Source organism: Balaenoptera ricei, chromosome 7 (assembly GCF_028023285.1).
Source record: "Balaenoptera ricei isolate mBalRic1 chromosome 7, mBalRic1.hap2, whole genome shotgun sequence".
In the NCBI taxonomy this organism is placed as follows: domain Eukaryota; kingdom Metazoa; phylum Chordata; class Mammalia; order Artiodactyla; family Balaenopteridae; genus Balaenoptera; species Balaenoptera ricei.
In genome coordinates this window covers 95,619,862-95,641,019 of record NC_082645.1, presented here as the reverse complement: position 1 = coordinate 95,641,019, position 21,158 = coordinate 95,619,862, and the positions used below count along the sequence as shown (strand labels likewise).

General features: G+C 35.4%; 1 protein-coding gene across 1 annotated transcript in view; it reads right to left on the bottom strand.

The window, feature by feature from the left end:
• CPS1 (carbamoyl-phosphate synthase 1) overlaps nucleotides 1-21,158 on the bottom strand; it is a 395,122-nt gene that overhangs the window by 55,138 nt on the left and 318,826 nt on the right. The window contains exons 19-22 of the mRNA XM_059928619.1: nucleotides 20,323-20,533; nucleotides 18,756-18,954; nucleotides 16,538-16,714; nucleotides 13,086-13,204 (exon numbers count right to left, since the gene is read on the bottom strand). Of these exons, the coding sequence (XP_059784602.1) occupies nucleotides 13,086-13,204; nucleotides 16,538-16,714; nucleotides 18,756-18,954; nucleotides 20,323-20,533 (706 nt within the window). The remainder of the gene's footprint in view (nucleotides 1-13,085; nucleotides 13,205-16,537; nucleotides 16,715-18,755; nucleotides 18,955-20,322; nucleotides 20,534-21,158) is intronic.

Genomic DNA, 21,158 nt, shown 5'->3' with positions numbered 1-21,158 from the left:
TAAGTAGGCAATTTTTAAATTCCTGAATCCTGTGTTCATTTTTAACCAATCTTTAGTGATTCCAATAATCCAGAAATATTGTTATATAACTTTTAATCTGGTAAGCTCATTTATATACATCATTAATATATGATGATTATAACATCATAATTATATTCTATGAATACCAAGTAATGAAAATGGGGGAAATAACCTAATATAGGTTAGGTTAATCATAATTTTTGATCCTTAATAAATCACATTTTGTATCTCAGTAATCTCTAGTTGAGAATGCTGTGACTCTCTTTCTCTGCCCTTGATTGTTAACGATGAAAAACAAATGGAAACCACCTAATCACAGTAATAAGACTTGTCCATTAGTATTTAAAAAAGTGTTCTGCTACATTCAGAAGAGCATGCTTCTACTAAGGAAATAGCTTTCACCTGATCAGATTGAGCTAAAAGGCAAAGTCTATACTATGGAATATTGCTTCTGTTATTTCTGCTTAGAAAATTTATTTATAATTTTAAATACACTCAGTGTATTCTTTTTCAAAAATTAAGAGGATGTATTCAGTAAGCAAAATCCTGGATTTTTCCATGAATATAGGTTTGTTATACATCCAGAATTTAAATCCAGCAGATAAAAAGAAATATTGTATAAGGCCCCAGTAGAAAACTGACATTGAATGAGCATTCTTTGATGTTTTAAAATTTGTTATTTCATAATAAGTTTATTTGGAAGTCCTACATTTTAAAACTTCTCCATCATCTTTGTTTAAAGCAAGTCATGTTTCGACAGAGTAGTTTTCCAAATACCACATGTTGTCCAAGCAACAAATGTATAACAAATGTGTAACTTTCTTTGACTTTTAGAAACTATTACTTAGAATCTTATTAAAATTATTTACTTAAGTGAAGCCTATCTACTGATAACTACTGCATAGATTTTTTTTCTTCCTAAATGTAACTTATGTAGAAATAATTTTTCACCAAATTTTTCTAGTTCTTAAATGAGAAAATGTAAGCCTTTTCTAGAAAGGGGAAAAATAAGAAGCCATTTCTAGAAAAATTGTAGAATTAAATGTAGAAAAATGCAGATGTAGAAAAATTCTAGAATTAAATTCCTGGTGACATGTCACACTAGATCTATGTTAATTTGAGGATTACTATGTACATGGAAGTCAAAAATCTTTATCACTGAGGGTTTTTCAGAAGAAGACATATAATACCCAGATAGCAAAAATTCTCATCTATTTCATACTAAAAACTATATACTCAAGAACTGAGTGAGTAGCTCCCTCTTCAAGTTACCTAGAGCAAAGTATGGTCAATTAAACCAGACCATCTGCTAAAGATAGGTGGTAGGTGGGGTATGAGGCAGTATGGGCAATATCAACACAGCCATGTGATGGCCATTAGGTTATCATTACTATATTTACATAGGCAAATAGTGCTTAACTGCCTACTTCAACCCGAGATAGGCCAATATCACTGACTGAATCTAAAGTCAGGCTTCAACTATGCTGAGAAAAAAAATCTCGTCAATTAAATGAAATAATAAACGTGTCAAGTGTTTAGCACAGTGCAAAGTAGGTAATAAGTGCTTCATAAATGCAAATGCAAGAAGACAGGAAAAAGGGAAGGAGCAGAGACAAGAGAGGAGAAAGAGGAAGAGAAGGAGAAGAAGCAAGAGGAGGGGACTTCCTTAGTGGTGCAGTGGGTAAGACCGCACGCTCCCAATGCAGGGGGCCCGGGTTCGATTCCTGGTCAGGGAACTAGATCCCACATGCATGCTGCAACCAAGGAGCCCACGTGCTGAAACTAAGGAGCTGGTGAGCTGCAACAAAGGAGCCCTCCTGCCGCAACTAAGACCCGGTGCAACCAAATAAAAGAATAAATATTAAAGAAAAAAAAAAAAAAGAAGCACGAGGAGTTCAGCAGAACAAAACTGGCAAGTCACCTAAACGTGGCCTCAGCACCTCAGCTGTTCTAAGTCTCTTCCCTCTCTCTGTAGCATTCCTGTATCCAGACCTTGAGGGGTGAGGCCCACCATACTTTGTATCCCCTGCAAAGCATAAATGATCACCCAGACGTTTACTCCGTTGTTGGGAGGCAAGGCCACTGCCTCACTCCTCGAGATAGGCACCTAGCGGCTCCCAGGGCACTAGCAGAGGTTCTGCGCCCATAAAGGCATCTCAGGTATGAATGAGAAGGTGAAAACTCCTGAGGGCCAGTGAGTGATTATCAAGCGTCTGTAATTATAGCTCAGGCAGACTATTTTGTCTACATTTAATTTCCATTGTACACTTCAGGAGCTTTTAACTCACACCCGTGTTAACATGGAAGATAAGGCATTTACATTTTATTTAAAGAGAAAAATATATGTACATGTATGTATGTGTGCATATATACACACACATATATATACTGTCTCATAAATACAGAAAAATTTAAAAAGAAAATTCTTATGCTAGCTCTCCATACTCTTGAAAATTCTGTTTACATCTTTTAAAGGTGACTCACCAAGGCTTTCTGCGTGCCAGGCCCCCGCGTTTTCCTCACAAGGGTTTAGAGAAGGGCACATCTCTTACAAGGCTTCTGCTCTAAGTGGGGTCAACAATTCAGGCAGGGAAACGCACAGCTCACAACTTGACAGCTAAGGAGGAGCTGATCTTCAGCTGTCTGATTTAAAAGTCATATCTCTACAAAGAAGCTTTTGAAAAGGGTTAGCAACTAGAACTGAAGGCAGAAGCCCTGGGCTAGATTTCTTGCTTTCCTCTGACTGGTGGGGCATAAAGTATGACACACAGCTCTGTGTGACTCAGTTTCACCACCTACAAAAATAGAATAGCGATTATTTTCCACCTGTATTATAACAGAAATTCACCTTAAGGTCACCAGAGAAATACAAATCTCTGTACCATAAGTGTTATGATTATATATTTTTCACCTTAATCTTCTTTGCTGGTTAATTAACTCAGAGCCTGCACTACCATTGTACGTATTTATGAATATTTCTCTTAAAAAGTTTTCTAGAAATTTGCAATTTTGAAAACTTAGATAAATTTTTAAATCAAAACTAGGTAGGGACTTCCCTGGCGGTCCAGCGGTTAAGACTCTGAACTTCCACTGCAGGGGGCGCGGGTTTGATCCCTGGTCAGGGAACCATGGTACGGACAAAAAAAAAAAAAAAAAACTGTGTAAATTTTGGCTTGTTCTCAACAGGCAATAGAGTTTATAATGTCCATGTAAGTATTATAGTGTTCCCAGTATATATAATTTCTATTTGACTATAAAAAACAGATATATCCCCTTTTATTAGAAAATAGTCATTCAGAGACTTTCTAGCTAATTAGTAAATATATAGTCACTTAAATAATGAAAACCTAGAGATGCTGATTTCCAGTGTCTTCCAACACAGAGTTTATATTCTGTTTATTTTATTTTATTTTATTTTATTTTTTGGCCACACTGTGCAGCATGTGAGACCTTATTTCCCCGACCAGGGATCGAACCCATGCCCCCTGCACTGGAAACACAGAGTCTTAACCACTAGAAAGTCCCCAGAGTTTATATTTTGGACTACACATTTTCCAATTAATAATTTTGTGGGTCCCTTGAGCAACCAGGAATTGTAATATATTTTCCTCCACTCCAATCTCCCTTCTTTGGCATGACTGAAAAATTCTGATTTTCACTTTCTACCAAAAATATTTTTATTTATTTAATGGGAATATTATCATACAAATATTATTGAGATTTTACTCTATGCAAGGTCAATTTCCAAGAAAATATGTAGTATATAGAGAATTGAAAATCATTCTTATCTGTTTCAGAACTGACACTATTCTTTAGAATGGTGAAGTCCATTCTTCATTCACAGAAATCAGCAAAAGCTTTTAAGAAAATCTTATAATAAAAGTATATTAAGACATGGTATTTAAAATTTGCCCTAATGGAATTTACAGATTAATTGGAGGATCCTCCTAGTATGTAATAATTACAGAACAATGAGTGAAATTGTGTGGCTCCAACTATAACGTACATTGAGCAAATAGGCAGATAGTATTCACTTTAATTTCTGTTCACAGCCTTAATTTCCCTATAGTAAGATTCTCATTTTAATGAAATACAGCATAAATATAACAAAATAATAGCAAACACGATTTGTCACTTCCTGAGTACAATTCATCCATTTACCTATTTCTTTCTCATTGCACATTTGGTTCTTTTAGTCTAGCTCCTACACTTTCCTCCCCATCATCAAATTTGGTGGACTTGCTCAATTCTCTCCCTCTCTGCTCTCCCTAAACCATGACATATTGTTGACAGTGTCTTCCTATTTATTTATTTATAATTTTCTCTTCCCTTGGTTGCCATGGCATAGAGATATATTGAAGGAAAGATGCTATCCTTGTATTCCAAAAGTCCTGAACTCAAATCGTGGTTTCAGTGTGCACTTCCCCTGAAATCTTGAAAAATTTATTTAAATGTTCTGAGTCACTGTTTTGTTTATACAATATGGGGTAGGGTTGCATACCTTCTAAGAACTCTTAAACTGTGACTTATATGAGATAACAGTACACAAAGATCTTAGAGCTTGTTGGTCCATTAAAAGCATCCTGTCTTATGTATACCTACGTGTATACAAATCTTCAAAAATAGATTACAAACCCATTGAAGGCAACTAACAATATCATTTGGTCTAATAACAGCTCCTAATAAAGAGAAATGTCATCAAGCAAATACACAACCTATCATGCTGAGATCACAGATGTTGACATATGGATAATCTATTAAATCCTGGCTATTAATAGATACATACATACATACAAATTATGAGTATATGTTATTTCAAACCAACTTAAGATTTTGGGAACTATCGAACACATAAGAATCAATAAGCAGAAAATATATAATATTTATTTTATGAATGATGTGAACATCACTCTGAAAACATTTTAGGTGAAACATGCATCTTGCCCATGCCAGACTCAAGTTCTCTCTCACACTTTCAAAATGCATAATTATTTGTTAAAACTATGAAAGCACTGTTTAAATAATTAATTCAATGAGGTTTCTCAGAACATTAAATGTAAAATTTTATTCACAATATACCTGATATAATAAATTATTAGTTAGAAAAATTAATAGAGGCTTGTCAAATCTGTGGCGGTGCCTAAAATATCACATGGAACATAAAAACAAATTAAAAATAAAATGTATTTTTGGCATTATTTCACGGGCATGGAAATTCCCACAGTAATGCTCCTCTTTTCCAGAAGAAAAACTAACCTTTTTATGTAAGGTCCAATATTTAGTATTCTTGAAGAGGTTTATTAGATAAATGGTTTAGGGTATGAAGACAAACCATAGGATACTAATATGTAGTAACTAATAAAATTGTTTTCCTTTAGAGTCAATTACTTTATACATAATATATATTCATCTTAGCAGCACGGCTAACTAGTAAAATAAGAGAATATATATTTTTTAAACTAGGGTGAAACTGAGACTTATAAATATAGTGTGAGTTGATAGTGAAGTCAGAGGACATAACCTATTCTCTGCAAATCAGATCAATGGGTTCCACTAAAGTGTCCAACCATCTCTATTCTCATTCTACATTCAAAACAATAAACACCCAAATACTTAGTGTGTATATACATATATATATATATATATATATATATATGTATATACACACACATATATATACATTAGTGTGTGTGTATGTATATATGTGTGTGTGTGTGTATATATATATATATATATATATATATATATATATATATATACTTAGTGTGTATATATATGTTCATATATATATGCAGGTTCACAGACTGGGGCGGAGAAAACAGCAAATGGTATCACAAGCATATATCATAGTAAAGGATCATAAAAATTATAACATGTGATTATATGTTATATATAGTGAAATGTATATTTTTCTCTAAATTGCTTCTATATTAAATACCTTTTAAGGTTAATTGTTTATTGTTAATTTTTTCTACCAAAAAGTATAAATTATCATTAGAAAGAAAAGTACTGACCCTTCTCTGTCTTAAGCTTAAGTTTTTTTGTTTTTTTTAAATTTTTATTGGCGTATAGCTGCTTTACAATGTTGTGTTAGTTTCTGCTGTACAGCAAAGTGAATCAGCTATACATATACATATATCCACCCTTTTTTGATTTCCTTCCAGTTAGGTCACCACAGATTATTGAGTAGAGTTCCCTGTGCTAAACAACAGGTTCTCATTAGTTATCTGTTGTATACATAGTAGTTATGCCTAAGTTTTAATGACTTTTAGGTGACACTTTTCCCTAGAAAACTTCAAATACAAGCACAAAACGTTCTTGTCTGGTTTTGCCATGCCTCGTGAACAAGTTAAATAAAAAGTCAATAGAAACTAACGTGTGTAGGAGAGGACATTCAAAGGGAGTGTTCCAGCTAAGGTGACACCTGCATTATGACATCTGCCAGAAGTTTGTGGCTGCAGGGAAATGGCCAACTTTACTGAGCTCAATTTAGCACTTGAATGCCCAAGTGGAACTCACCAGGCTTGCCCCAGATTGTTTTCCTAAGCTATAGGCACACCTATGACTTTTCAGCACTCACCAATGGATGTAGTTTATCACATTGAACATAGTGATGTTCAGATGAAAATTAGGCCCTTCAAAAGCACACTTTCCTCTTTTTTTACTACATTGATTGTAGCAATAAGTGGCCGTGAGGGGAAGAGAATATTATCAGAATTAAAAGTTAAAAAAAAAAAACCAACATATGAGCCTATAGAATAGTGGACAAAAGCAATTTTTGAATAACTTGCACATTAATCCATAGTAAATTAAGTTTATATCAATCATTAATAGAGAAATAAATCCAAAACGTAGCCACATATATGGTGTAAACTGTATCACAGTGGTCATATCCCCTACTTTTGAACATCTAAAATGGATGAAAACAGAGTCCTTTTAAACAGTCAAGCATTATGTTGCTAACATAAATAGCAGCATTGTGCAAAGAAACAAAACAAAACAAAAAAACACCAGAGAGCAAAATGGACCATACTGGGAAAACTGCCCAAACTGAATGAAATGCAAAAGAACAAGCAGTCATCATAAATGGCGGAAACTTTCCATTTGGTGATTTAACATGGTACAGCACAAGCAGTGGATGGCTGCCTTCTTTAAGCTAATCATTGAAAGAAGGATTCAAAACTTAATTCAACTTAGTTCTAGCCAGTAAAAGAGCAAAATTATACAACTTAGGCAGGCATAATAAAGTTCTTCAGCTACACATGTCAGTCAGAAATAGCAAAAGAAGCTAAAAATTAAAATAAAGAAAAAAAAATTTAGAAGGAGTTATAGGCAGAAGATAGGCAGGTGCTCAAAGCTGGCAGTTAGCATATTCACATTTTTTCTTGCATATTCAGGTTGTTTTTTTTTTTAAGTATCATGACTGTCTTTCAATCTAAAATTGTTAATCCAACTTGATATTATAAATAAAAAGGTTTGGGGTGTAGTGTCTTGAAATAGTTCTTGCCCACAAAGAAGCTTTACTACAGTTGACTTCCTTCCTTCCTTATAGTGAAAGGGGTTCAACTGTGATATTTTTGTACCTGTGCTTATCTATTTATTACTAATATTGTTGAAACCTTTATCAAATGTTCTAGTTCTATGATGATGGGACTATCATCCCTTTATTAAATACTGTCACTATGCTGGAAGTGTCTACTGCATGTAGTCTGATTTCCTCCAGATGTTATATAATTCACCTTTCCACCTTTCCACATCCCTAAACATATATATATATAATATATATATATGTATGTGTGTGTGTGTGTGTGTGTGTGCGTGTGTGTACACATATACACACACTTATATATAGCATAGGGGTTAAATATAAAACATCCTAGGCTCTGGAGTCCTGCTCAGGTTCGATCTCAATTCTGTCAAGTATTAGCATGTGATATCAAGGACGTTGCTAAATATCTCAGAGCCTCAGTTTACTACCTATAAAATTGGGATAATTGCTGACTTTCTTAGGTTGTGGTAAGGATTAAATGAAATAATGCAATTAGAACAGTGCCTGATATGTAGTCAATAAATTCGTTGATCATTATCTTACACTTGCAAGGCGTTTGACGGAATCAAAATTCAAGTTTCTGTATTAACAGATAGAGTTCTAAATCCATTCTTTTGTTACTTTAGAGAACCAGCTGTATCAAAAGAACCTAGCTGATTAAGACATTTGACATATTTATCTGTTTGACTTATACCTGTGCTTCTGTCCTCCAATCCAGTTCTATTTGCGTGACTAAAATTGAATCTGTCTACGTACTAATGGAGGAAAGGATTACAGGTGAGACTTCTGTAATTTTTAATAGATCAAAATAAATGCATTTTTCTTCTAGTGAAAATGCTATATGGGAGGAGCATTATGTGTAAAAGAGTCAATGTTGGTAAGATGAGTGAGTATGGGGAAAATAGATACACTAAAGTCTGGATAGCTTGGTAGTGAAGGCCAATGAAGAGAGCTTTTGAAAATGTTGCAACTACACTGAAAATTCTGACAAGCTCAATTTTTCTTAAACTACTTGCAAAGTGATCTGGTAATGTGAAGTTAACAGATCAAACATATGAATCCCAATGCATATGTATAATAGGCATTGGAATCCTCCATGATACAACTCACATCACATTGAGTAAAGAGAAACTTTTCAAAACCTAAAGAAATCCAATGTGAAATATGTTATCACTCTAGATCGATTCATTCCACTACACTAGCTTAAAAATTTGGGGAACTGCCTAGGACAGTCAACTTTCCTAGAATGCCCTTGGGAAGCAATAAACAGTTTAAGAAGAAAAAGAGAAAGTCAGTGAACTGAAGTATAGAAGAGAAATTTTTTGCTGAAGCTGTCTGAATAATGATTAACACCTAAGTTGGTAAGAATGGATATTGCTCTGGAAGTTTCCAGAGGGTTGCCATTGCTGTGATCATGTATTGAAGACAACAAACTGAGTTCTGATGGAAGCAAGCACTCAGAGCTGGAATGCTGAGGGATACTGAGTTGATGATTCTAACACCTGTCTAACTTGGCCCGTCACCCTGAAGAAGACTGGGATTTCATACTTCATCCTCAACATGATACATGTTTATCTCCACCTTTCAAGGAAGTAAGAAAACTGTAATTTCTACTTTCTCATAGACATGTAAAACTCATCCGTTATTTCCATAATGCTAACCTTGTTACAATCATTGTTTTTTTTCTCTACTCCAGTCTGTGGACATTCACATATATACCTAATATGTGGGTATATTCCATTTGGAAGTAAAATTCTGGACTTCATTTCAGGTGATTATATATAAATACAAGTAACAGACTGCCATCACTCTAAGTGCTATTCTCATCTTCTGCTAGTGAATGTATTTATTGCATTTTAGAAGAATTTTAGCATGATTAACAACCGTAAAGTGGGAATTTTTGTTCATTGTTATAACGGAGTGCTACTGATCTTTTGATAAGAATGGCATTTGTATCACTAGCTATCATTGCTTCCTTATTTAAAAAAAATAGGTCTGGTGTTAAAATAAGTGACAATGCATCATAAAGAAAATTAAGAAATGATACATTGCAAAATACATATGCAAATGCAAATCATGACTCTGAAAATGAGGCTTAAAATGCATATATCTAAAATCACAAAATACTGTTCAGTATAACAAGTAGCATTTTCATTTTCAGGGGGAATAAGAGAAAACTTTCTTGGACACTCATCATGTGCCAAGGGTCCTTTGCATTTATATCATTTAAGCTCCACAACAAAACTATAAAGGAGACATTAGCAGGAAGCATGTGAGGTTGGAGAAGTGAGGGAGGTGATGTGCCCATGATTCTGCAGTGGGTAATACTGTGCACCCACCTAATACTGTGCACCCACCCACCCTGCAGTGGGTAACACTGTGCACCCACCCACCCACCCTGCAGTGCGTAATACTGTGCACCCACCTACCCACCCCGCAGTGGGTAATACTGTGCACCCACCTACCCACCCTGCAGTGGGTAACACTGTGCACCCACCTACCCACCCTGCAGTGGGTAATACTGTGCACCTACCTACCCGCCCTGCAGTGGGTAATACTGTGCACCCACCTACCCACCCAGTGCACAGGAAGGAACCAGGTGAAACTTCACCCACGTCTAGCATTCTACACTTTATCCTCTCTTTAAGTTTCTCCTCTCTCCTAATTAAGATCCCCATTGCCCATTTTTCCAGAGACTTATAAGAAAATTGCAAAGGGACCTGGGCACATTGGTACCAGAGACATGCTCAGGCAAGAGAATTTGGGGGTCAGCCCAAATCAGACCCAATAAATAGCTACTTCCTGGGTCTACATCTAAAGTCAGCCTTTCGAACATGGGAGCAGTTGAAATTTTGAAACAAATCATAGATAAAAAAGAACCAGCTGACCTTAACCTTCCTCCAATATATAACTCAGCCATATAATGCTAAATGTTATTAGATAGCTATTACTGTTGGAGCAGTATCTGCCTTGATGACCAAGCCTCTCTGGATATTTAGAGGCTGAAAAAAAGCAGAAGATGTCATAATCCAGGCTAATCAGGAAGATAATCAAAATAGGGCAAAAACAAACAAACAAACAAACAAAAATGTAAGTCCTGCACTCACCCACCATCAGTTGCAATAGCCTTTCAACTTCAGATCCCAATGTGCCACAGAATGACTGAGACAGGTAGCTTCAGTAGCCATCCTATTCTTATTCTATTTATCCAGCACCTCTAAATAACCGTCATTATTGAATTGCTATGTGTGCATCTAAGACACTCAAAAAAAAAGGACGTAAATTGACCATCAGATAATAATAAGTTCAGAGTTTAGGTTTACTAACACCATGGATCCTCTGTTGAGGCCTTGAAGCAAGAGACAATTGTAAGTATTATGTTTTAGAATCTTTTAAATTATTAAGTTGTATATAAGACATTTTTATTGTAGATGATTATGAACAATAGAAAAATCTCTATTTACAATTATACTTATGCCAGAAAATGGAGACTTTATTTTAAAATGTCAAATTAACAGCAAAAAATGCAATAGAATGTTGAAGTCAGAACGATGTTGTAAGTGATCTACGACTGTGAGTCGTTCTAATAATCCTCCAAACAGCTTTTTCACTATCAATATACACTTATTTCTGCTTAGTTAGAATTTCAACCTGCCTTCTGTTTGTAACAAAAACTATTCAATTATAACATTGAATTTGTCCAAAAATCAGAATGTATATCAAGTGGAAATTTAAATCACAATAACATCTGCTGTTTTTCACCCCAGAACTCTTCCACTGCTACAGTTGGCATACTGTAAGTTTCTAGCACCCTCATGTGGTTTAATTGGAATGGTTTCACAGGCATTTGAAATCAGTTGTCTGAAACTGAAAACAGTGGAACAGACTATAATTCAACATAGAAGTTCTGCTGGCATCATAAACCAAGAAAGGAAACCTCAAGTCAGCAAAATTCTAAGATGAATGTATAGGCTCAATTCTTAACTTCTATCTACTGTTCATTTTATATGATCACTACAAAGGATGACTTACAAGCAACTACAGCTAGTTTCATTTTTGGCAGATTGGAGTCCCCCATTTTCAAAACCAGCATTTGTTGTGGGTGATTGTTGAACAGATGAAAAAGAACCTCCTTCAGCTCAAAAAGAAAAGCAAGTGCCCAGTTTGTGTACATTTTTATTGCCCAGTTTGTGTACATTTTGATTAGGTAAACCCAGTAACCCAATTATATGTTGCAGTTTCTAAACAGTCGAGAAGTCCAGGCTTTGAGAGCTTCCACTGTTTTCAACATTTTAAGCAATTAATTTTTCTACATTTACTAAAATCATTTGAGAATAATTTCTGCAAACAAAATTTTTCCCTCTCTAAACATGGGCCTAGGCTTGTAGGTGAGATTTCTTTCCAGTAATAGTGTATTTCAAAGCCCTCTTAAGGGGGAGAAGCTAAGGAGAATTACATTGTCTTTCTTAAACTGGTAATACATGTTCCTGTTATCACAGATCCAAGTTAAAACCTATCTGTGACTTCATATGCCTGAGCTGCCTCAACAAACGATCTTCTCAGGAAATAGAAAAAAGTAGATTTTAAAACACTGACATTGGGCTTCCCTGGTGACGCAGTGGTTGAGAATCTGCCTGCCAATGCAGGGGACACGGGTTCGAGCCCTGGTCTGGGAAGATCCCACATGCCGCGGAGCAACTAGGCCCGTGAGCCACAACTACTGAGCCTGCGCGTCTGGAGCCTGTGCTCCGCAACAAGAGAGGCCACGATAGTGAGAGGCCCGCGCACCGTGATGAAGAGTGGCCCCCACTTGCCGCAACTAGAGAAAGCCCTCACACAGAAACGAAGACCCAACACAGCCATAAATAAATAAATAAATAAAACACTGACATTATCGGAATATTCTGAACATGAAATAAAAATTTTAAAATAATTGGCCATAAAGGAGATAAAAATGCAAATTAGTGAGAGGTAAAGAGTCTATTAACAAAAATTTGAACGTGGCTTATTTGTATGCTGAACTGGATGTCCCAATGTTAAAAATACCAGCAGAATGCAAGAGGAATATGTTTGCTCATCAATACACAGCAATACATAGGTTGATATAAAAAGAGAAAAATAGACTTCAGAACTTGGAAAATGTATAGAAAACAGAAATACTATTCATTTCATTATTGATTAATAAAATTTAAATCTAGGTAATGTCTGGTAATTAAATAGCACATCAATCCATAAAGGTACACCAATTTTTGTAAATTCAGAAGACCTAATAAAAACATCACTATGTTTCACGTCAAGGGTAGGGCAGGGGTAGAAGACAATTAAAATTATTAATAGATGCCTTTAAAAAGGTAAACGTCTAAAAACTGCCATTTCTTCTGGTTATGCCTATTGCTTTGCAGCATTGGCACTATTTACTTCATTGAAGCAGAATTTTGGCCAAATGTGTAAGTGTAACAGGAAGACAAAACTGCACAGAAGATACCTGGAGTGAATCAGAGCACTAGTGCCTTACCTGTTGAGCCCTTTTAGTGTCTTTTCCATGTTTAAAATGTCACGCATCTTATACAAAAACCACTTGTCAATGGATGTGAGCTTCATAATCTCATCCAGGGACACATTGTCTTCCAAGGCCTGCCAAAAGGAGAATAGATGCTTTCTTTGGCAAACATCTTATAAAGGTCTTATTTGGTTGAAGACATAGCAGCCATTCCTCTCCATGTTAAGAGAGCCTGAGGCTATAGACTGAGAATACAACTGATATCACGTCATTGACGTTCCTCCCAATAAACCTACAGATACTGCCAACTATATCCTTAAATGGCATGCACAGGAGGTACTCTGAGTTAATCAGAGTAGTGTGTGCTCAGAAAAATCCCTGTAACAGGCTCTGCTTCCCTGCTTTTTATATGACTGTGTTACCAATTATATTCTAAATCTGGTATATCTTTTTGGCATTAAAGAGAATCTCTTGAAACTATAGTTACGCCAAATTGGTAAGAAAATGTAGAATCGATATAATGATCATTTAACTTGTATTTTGGATAATTACCCTTTAGCATATTTGGCATATTTTTATCACTTCATTCCATATTCACACAAACCAGTCATTGAGAGTTTATGGATCACATTTGGCTTGGTGTTATTTCTCTCAAATATTTCCTCACAGAAGACTTCAAACAAAAAATTATTTTGAATCGGTTACTGTGACTTTTGTGCTAAGACAGGCATTTTACAAAATCCTAATATATTCCAAAACAATGTAGTGATAACTTCTGTGCTGATAGGCAGCTCAGCTTTTTCCTCAAGCTTAGTTTAGCAATTTCTCAAAAGTAAAATTACAGCTATGGGTCATTAAGCTGAGTACAAAAGGCAGCTGAAAGAAGAGATAAACTCTCAAAACCAAAACCTTCATATTCAAAAGATGCCTACTCTTACTCTTTTCTATGTTTACATACATATTTATACTCAATGAAAAATGATAATCAAATATTTCAAAACAACATATTTTATTATGGCACACTATATTTTTAAATCCCATTAGAAAATATATGTAACTAATAACTGCTGTTATATTTCCACCAAGGGAGCTTAATTTTCCTAAAACTTTTACTTATTTCTGGTATCAGAGAGACCATGATCATACATGTTGAGAAACAACATAGCTCATAATTCTATTGACTAGAATAAAATGACATCTAATGTGAATACTGAAAGACATATTCGTTTCATAAGTCTATTTATGTTTTTTTGTTTAATTCTCCCTATAACTATAGCCAGGTTCCCAAGGACTTAATATTATGCCTTATTTGCCAAGGGATTAAAGGGACAATTGGCTGTTTGGCCATCAACACTGTGAGGGGAATAGAACCTTAAGGTAGTGACACTTTTGATAGACAAAAGGACATTTTCACACGATCGCACACAGTAATTACCCTGCGACTGATGAAGGACCTAGAATCTGCAGTCATTTTACTGTGAGGAGGGACAACTAGAATCACATCCACAGTTCTGAACAGAAAGCAAGTTCCTGCCAGTCTTTCAAGAGCTGCAGCTTTGCCACGTCACACAGCCGTAATGAAGTTCGTAATGACCCCAAACAAGTTTGAGGTTACTCTAACGTTCCCCAAATCAAAAATAATGCCCTGTATTCTCCCCAAATCAAAAGAGGTGATGATCCAGTCATCCTGAAATAAGACTGCTGCAAAAATCAGACCTCAGAGCAAGTTGCCCTTTCTAAGAATTATGAAAGCGAGCAAAGATTTACTCACTCCCTTCATTCTTTTTCCCCTTCAGCCCACCACACTCCTAACACTCTTTGTCAAAATCACCAGGTTCCTGGTTGCTGTGGAAATGAACAGTAATGATGACCTCTAACAAACAGAAATCAGTTCCTTCTGCCAGCACGCTGGCAGGCAATAATTTATACCTCAGACCCTGCACTTCTTGCTCATACTCTGTGCAAGAAAGAATCTCCACACATTTTCCCTGAATTCTCATCCTTTATAAGTCTGTTAGAAAGGAATGAGAGATATGCTTGAGTTTTACAGCCTCACTGGGAACTTGGAAATACTTCCCTTGTTCATCCACCTCAAAATGGCAGAAGTATGATTACTAGACTCAAGGGAAAAATCTATTTACTGTCCTTTGTCTGGAAAAAAAAATCATATGTATACATACATACACACACATACACATATATACACATGTATGAATGTTGTAGGTTGCTTTTTAAACAAAAGACTGAAATAAGAACAATAAAGAAGGTGAAACGGCTTTCTAGAATGACCTCTCATTACTAATATCACTCCCACCACCATGGAAAAATGTTAATTCTCTATTCCCTTGAAAGTCAACTTTGAGAAATGTCCATCAAAAAATACTAGTATCTCTCAGACTACTTCAGAATTTCAATGGAAATGAAATATTCTGCATTTAGAAACCATAAAGGTGAGGAGAATATACATTAAATGCAATGAAGGAAACATTCCCTCCCCTCCTTCTATATATGAGCATAAAAGTTGCAGAGTTCGAAATCACTAACAGCATTTTTCTGTTGCTACAAAGACAAGTTACAAAGACAGATTCCCTTTTTAAAGACAAAATTCATATTTTCATCAACTCATTCCACATGTACATACACACACATAAAATGGTCAGCAGGACTTTGTAGCTCCAGTGTGGTTTGATACTGTTAGAGGATTAATACCTAACCTTCCTTAAATGTCAAAAAGCAATTCAAGGATTTCTGACCAGACAGATCCCAGCTGCCCAAATCACCTTTTATAAAATCAGATGAACTAAAACTTCAAAACTCTAAGCATAGTAAACATGAAAGGAGATTAATATGGCATTTAATTTGCATTAAAGGGAACTAGTGGGTGGAAGTGAGAAATGTGGGGCTTTTTTGTTCTATAAGTAAGACCAATAAAATAATTACATAGAAAAGCCTATAATCATGGAAGTTCTTTAGAGTTTGTTGTTTAAACACAGAAGAAGAATCAAATAAATAAAGATTATTCTAGAGTCTTAGGTAGGACATACTAAGTGATACCATTTTACGAATCTTCCTTTCTAAAATATAATTTTACACATTTTCAATGAGCAAGTAATGAGAGTGATGGGAAATCATAAGTCAATATTATCAAACATTTAAGAGTATTGATAATATATGTACTAAAAGGGAAGAACATTTTATCTATGTGATCATCCTTTAAAACTGCAGTGTTTCCTTTAAGTCCAGGCTTAAGGTGAAAATAAAAAAGGGTAATTTTTCATTAGCTATAGAATAATCTGATGAAGTCCATAGAAATCTCCAGTTTAATACTATTAAAGAGAATTAAAGATTTTCCAAAAATTCCTGAATTCAAGACCACTTTGTGATTCAGTTTTACATTAAAGTCCAAACTGACTGTATTCTGGGAAAGAAAAAAAAAAGGTAGCTCTGGGCCCCTCGTCACATATTACCTTGGCGATGGCATAGATGCGGGTGCTGGATGGTTCAGCCAGCTCTCTTCTGAGATCAGTGTTGGATGGCCACTCTTTGTTCATTGGGAGACGGGAAGTAAAACCAGCTATAGAAGGGTGGCACATCCGTAAAGCCTTCTGGAAAGTCTCCTCAAAGGTGCGACCAATAGCCATGACCTGTAATACATATTTAAGACTCATATTTTTAAAAAGAGCTTGCATATTTTTAATTTGTAACAAAGCTAGAAGTTGACTATTTTTCAGAAAAGACTTAGGAACAAGACATATATCAGAAGAATGCTACTCAAAGTTAAGTTATTTTTCTTTCTTGCCCTTTTACCGTGGTTTTCATGTAATGAGTCTTTGACATTATTAGGTCACTCTTTTACCACTTAGGGAATTTAGCTTGATTTGCTGAGACTGATGAGGAAATCACCTGTACTCGCTCTGGACCATAGCATTAAAAGAAAGAATCTGTGGCCAGAGAACATAGACCCTTCCTTAATAAGATCTTGCTTTCATGCAGATGTCCTTTAGAATAAAAGAGCAAACGAAGAGAAACCAGACATATATTAACACAAAAACAGAACTATTTCTAAATGGGTATCAGTCAGTATCCAAGACAGGTTGGCTTTCTTTATAGCTAAGCATTAATATTAATAGAACCTTGAGAATCATAACAAATACTGACAGATTCAGATTTTGAATATAGGAGACTAAATTCCCCATGACAAATTCAACATGTCTTCCCACAATCTTTGCAACTGATTGTACACTAATCAATTAGGAAAACCATGTGGTGATTTAGTTTGGACAAGTTACAAGTGAGAACTAAAATTAACCTTGAAGCCTACCCAGTTATTTTCAGTGAATAAATACTGCCTTTGATTCTTTCTATGGAATAATAGATTGCCATGCATTTTTGGTCTACAATTTAAAATAATAACAGTCATAACGCTGCCTTCAGTAAACTTCCGTGATGCCTCAAATAGACCTGAATTCTCATTAATGTCAGTTTAGTAAACCTTCATGTCAATTGCATGACAAGCTACATATTCAAAGATCACTAAAGCCAAACAGATAACCTTTTCACACTGCTCCAAATTTAATTAGAAATAAGGGAAGAGTCTCAAGAGCAGGGATAAACAAAGTATTAGTCCAATTCAGATATGTAATTTATGAGGCACAGTGGTATTTGAAGAGTTACACAATATATTCATAGATTTGCTAGCCTAAGCATAGGAGAGGGTACCAGATATAAGATAGTTTATGGCACTATCAAATTAAGAAAATATTTTTGGAATATTTAAGAAAATTTTTAAATATTATATATTTAAGAGTTGGCCCTAAAGTACTAATTCTATAAGTAATTCACCATGAATTTTCATTAAAGTACACTGTACATAATAGTATATGGAGTACATTCAATAAAAGAGAAGTAAACATAATAATAAAGGAATACATAACTGTGTTTGCTCAAAATTTGTCCTTTTTAATACTTTATATTATTAAAATTCATATTCATTAAGTGAAGATTTCACCATTTTTCAGTGGAATAGCTATTGTGGCTTTCCCTGACCCTATTCTACTACATTCTCACAGCTCCTGCATATAAATACTGCATTCTAACTTTTACCACAGTTTAATTCATATTATACTTAGTTCTGTGAATATATTCTGAACTCACCAGCTGGAGATAATGTCACAATTATCTACATCTTATTCACTGTTTTTATCATCCCAGGGTCTTGCATGTAGTAAGAACTCAGGAAATGTTTGCTAACTTGAGTTGAACTAAATGTAAGTGTTAAATATTCACTGAAGACCAAAACCTTTCAGATAATAAACCCTAAATTAACACATTACAAAATTATCTCATATTCCTTGGCCTACAAATTTTCCCATGCACATTGTGAAAGGGGAATCTTTCCATGAAATGTAAACTAAATAACAGTTGTTTATCTGGCAGAAACACCACCAACAAAACTTTTCCTGGCATTTGAGTTATAATTCTACTGTGCACCTTGAAGCATGATAGAAAAATTAAGATTTAAAACAGCAATGACTTATGTGGAAACACTAGGGAGGAAATGAAATTCATATGTATCCTCCAATCAGTAACCCAGTATCCAAGGAAACTGAAGACTTTCAATGACATTAGGGTTGGACAAAATAACTGAGAACAAGGATGAAAGAGAGGAATTAACCAAGGACTCACCTCTCCTACACTTTTCATAGAGCTACCAATTCGGCTAGAAGTGCCATGAAAACGATCAAGATCCCAGCGAGGAATCTTGGTAACCATGTAATCCAGGCTTGGTTCAAAGCAGGCTGATGTTTTCCCTGATACAACGTTCTTGATTTCTGGAAGTGGAATTCCTAGGGCAATCTTTGCAGCAATGAATGCCAATGGGTAGCTATAAAGGAGGAGACATATTTTTTTCTTTCAGCAATAAGTATTAAAAACAGCTCAAAATATAAATTGGTTTTTCTTAGAAATTCTGGTATTATTTCACATCAAGGTATAAAACACACCTGATTCTCAGTTCTGTATGAAAATTTAATAGCTCCTTATAAAATAAAGTGAGTCATGATAAAGTACAGAGGCACAGATCACAAAAGAGTTCACTCTCTATGCCTGACATGCAGTGTTACAACTCCCAACCTTCACCTCTTCAACCCAAAATCAATAGCTTCCTTGATAAATAAAGTACTCACTTGTGTATAACTTCCACTAAGATAAGAATCTGAAAAATATTCTTTTATAAAAATATATACATGTCTGCACCTAGGAAGACGGTGGAGTTAGCTGGTACTACGGGGTATGTAAAGGTCATAAAATGCAGTCCTTGAAAGTTTGGGTCCTTGCTCTGTTTCCAAATTATCTTTGAACTTTGGGCTCCTTACACAACTAACACTCTGGAAACTTGACCATATTCTTCTGGAATGTCAGTTTGGGTAACTGTATTTGAAAAATTCATTCACAGAACTATAGAATTACGTATGAGTCCTTTAGTACAACTTCCCCTCCTAAGAGGTGAAGAAACTGACAGAGACAGTAGTGATATATCCGAAGTCCCACAATTAGTAGAAGGACCAGAAGGAGAACTCAGGTCTCCTGACTCTTGTTTAGCTCATCACTCCTTCCACACTCCATGTAGCACTGTCTAGCTACATAAAAATAGCTTTAGAGGTAAATATTTTTTAAATGTCATGTAATTTAAAGAGCAGATGTTAAAGATATTAATAGAAACAAAAGATATTAATTAGTGTTCCTTCCAGTCATGCTTGCTAGCAACTGTTAAATAGATACAAATTTATTTATTTAGTTGCAAGATTTACCTATAGAAAAACCTTACTGTTGTTTGGTCTTGTGAAATTTTGCTAAAATAAAATAATGTGATTGCATGCTTGAGTCAAGTGAACTCTATTATTTGTCCAAAATTTGTTATATACCTAAAAAAGTCAATGAAGGACTAAAATTAAGGATTAATTTGTACTTTTTAACAATATCTGCAAAGTGCAATTAAGAAGCAGATTTTTCAGAGCCTGCTTTGACCACCCAGATCTTGATTAGTTTATGATTAGCCAGCAAACAAAGCCAGCTAGCAATACCATTTGCCTTAATCTGGCAGCAAGCTCATTAATAACCATGTCCATAGGACATGACTGGGAGTCAGCATGCAGAAATGGGGACTATAGTTTGCAAATGCAGCACAGTCTTCCACTAGCTTTCAATTTTCCAGTTCAATCTGCAAACCCATGGTCAATCGTTCTGGCCTTACCCAGTAGCTTTTGAGGCCAGGGCAGAGCTTCGGGACAGTCTGGCATTCACTTCAATGATGCAGTATTCCATCGAGGTAGGATGAAGGGCAAACTGAATGTTGCATTCACCCACAATGCCCAAGTGGCGAACGACATTGATTGAAACACGTCTCAACAACTGAAACTCCGCATTGGAGAGCGTCTGGGCAGGGGCCACAACAACTGAATCACCTGTACATCCAAGCAACACTTGTTATTTGGTAGCATATCTAAATAACCAACTTTAGTAACTTAGCAATCTATTTGCGTGACACAAGACAGAATAGGCTGAGGGTTTGCTGGGAAAAGAATTATCTTAGGGAAATACATACAAGGCACATTCCCTCTGATTGTTTTACCTGTATTACTCTGACATATTTACAGAAATCACTCTAAGCTTTCCCAAGATCATGAAGCTATCAAGGCTTAGTCATCTACTTACTGCATTGACATTAACTTCTTCAATTTCCCTTCTCTGTCTCAAAAGTTATCTCTCAAGTTTTTCCTTCCATAAAATATCAGCTCCTCTTCACCCAGACTGGCTCTCACCCATCAATTTTCTAAATCTCATCCCTTCCCATTTTCTCACTTCTCTCCAATTATAGCCCCCTGTATCTTCAATCTCTTAGTCCTTAGTCACCATCCCTTCTGCCTACAAACAAGCTCAGATCGCTATAGGCTCAAGAAGCCTCTCTCTGAACTGCCAGATGGTTATAAGAACCATCTCTCTCAATCCTTACATGACTAAACCTTTTGAAAATTTACCAGTTCTTCTTATCACTCATAGTCATATAATTCCTTTCCATACGGCTCACAT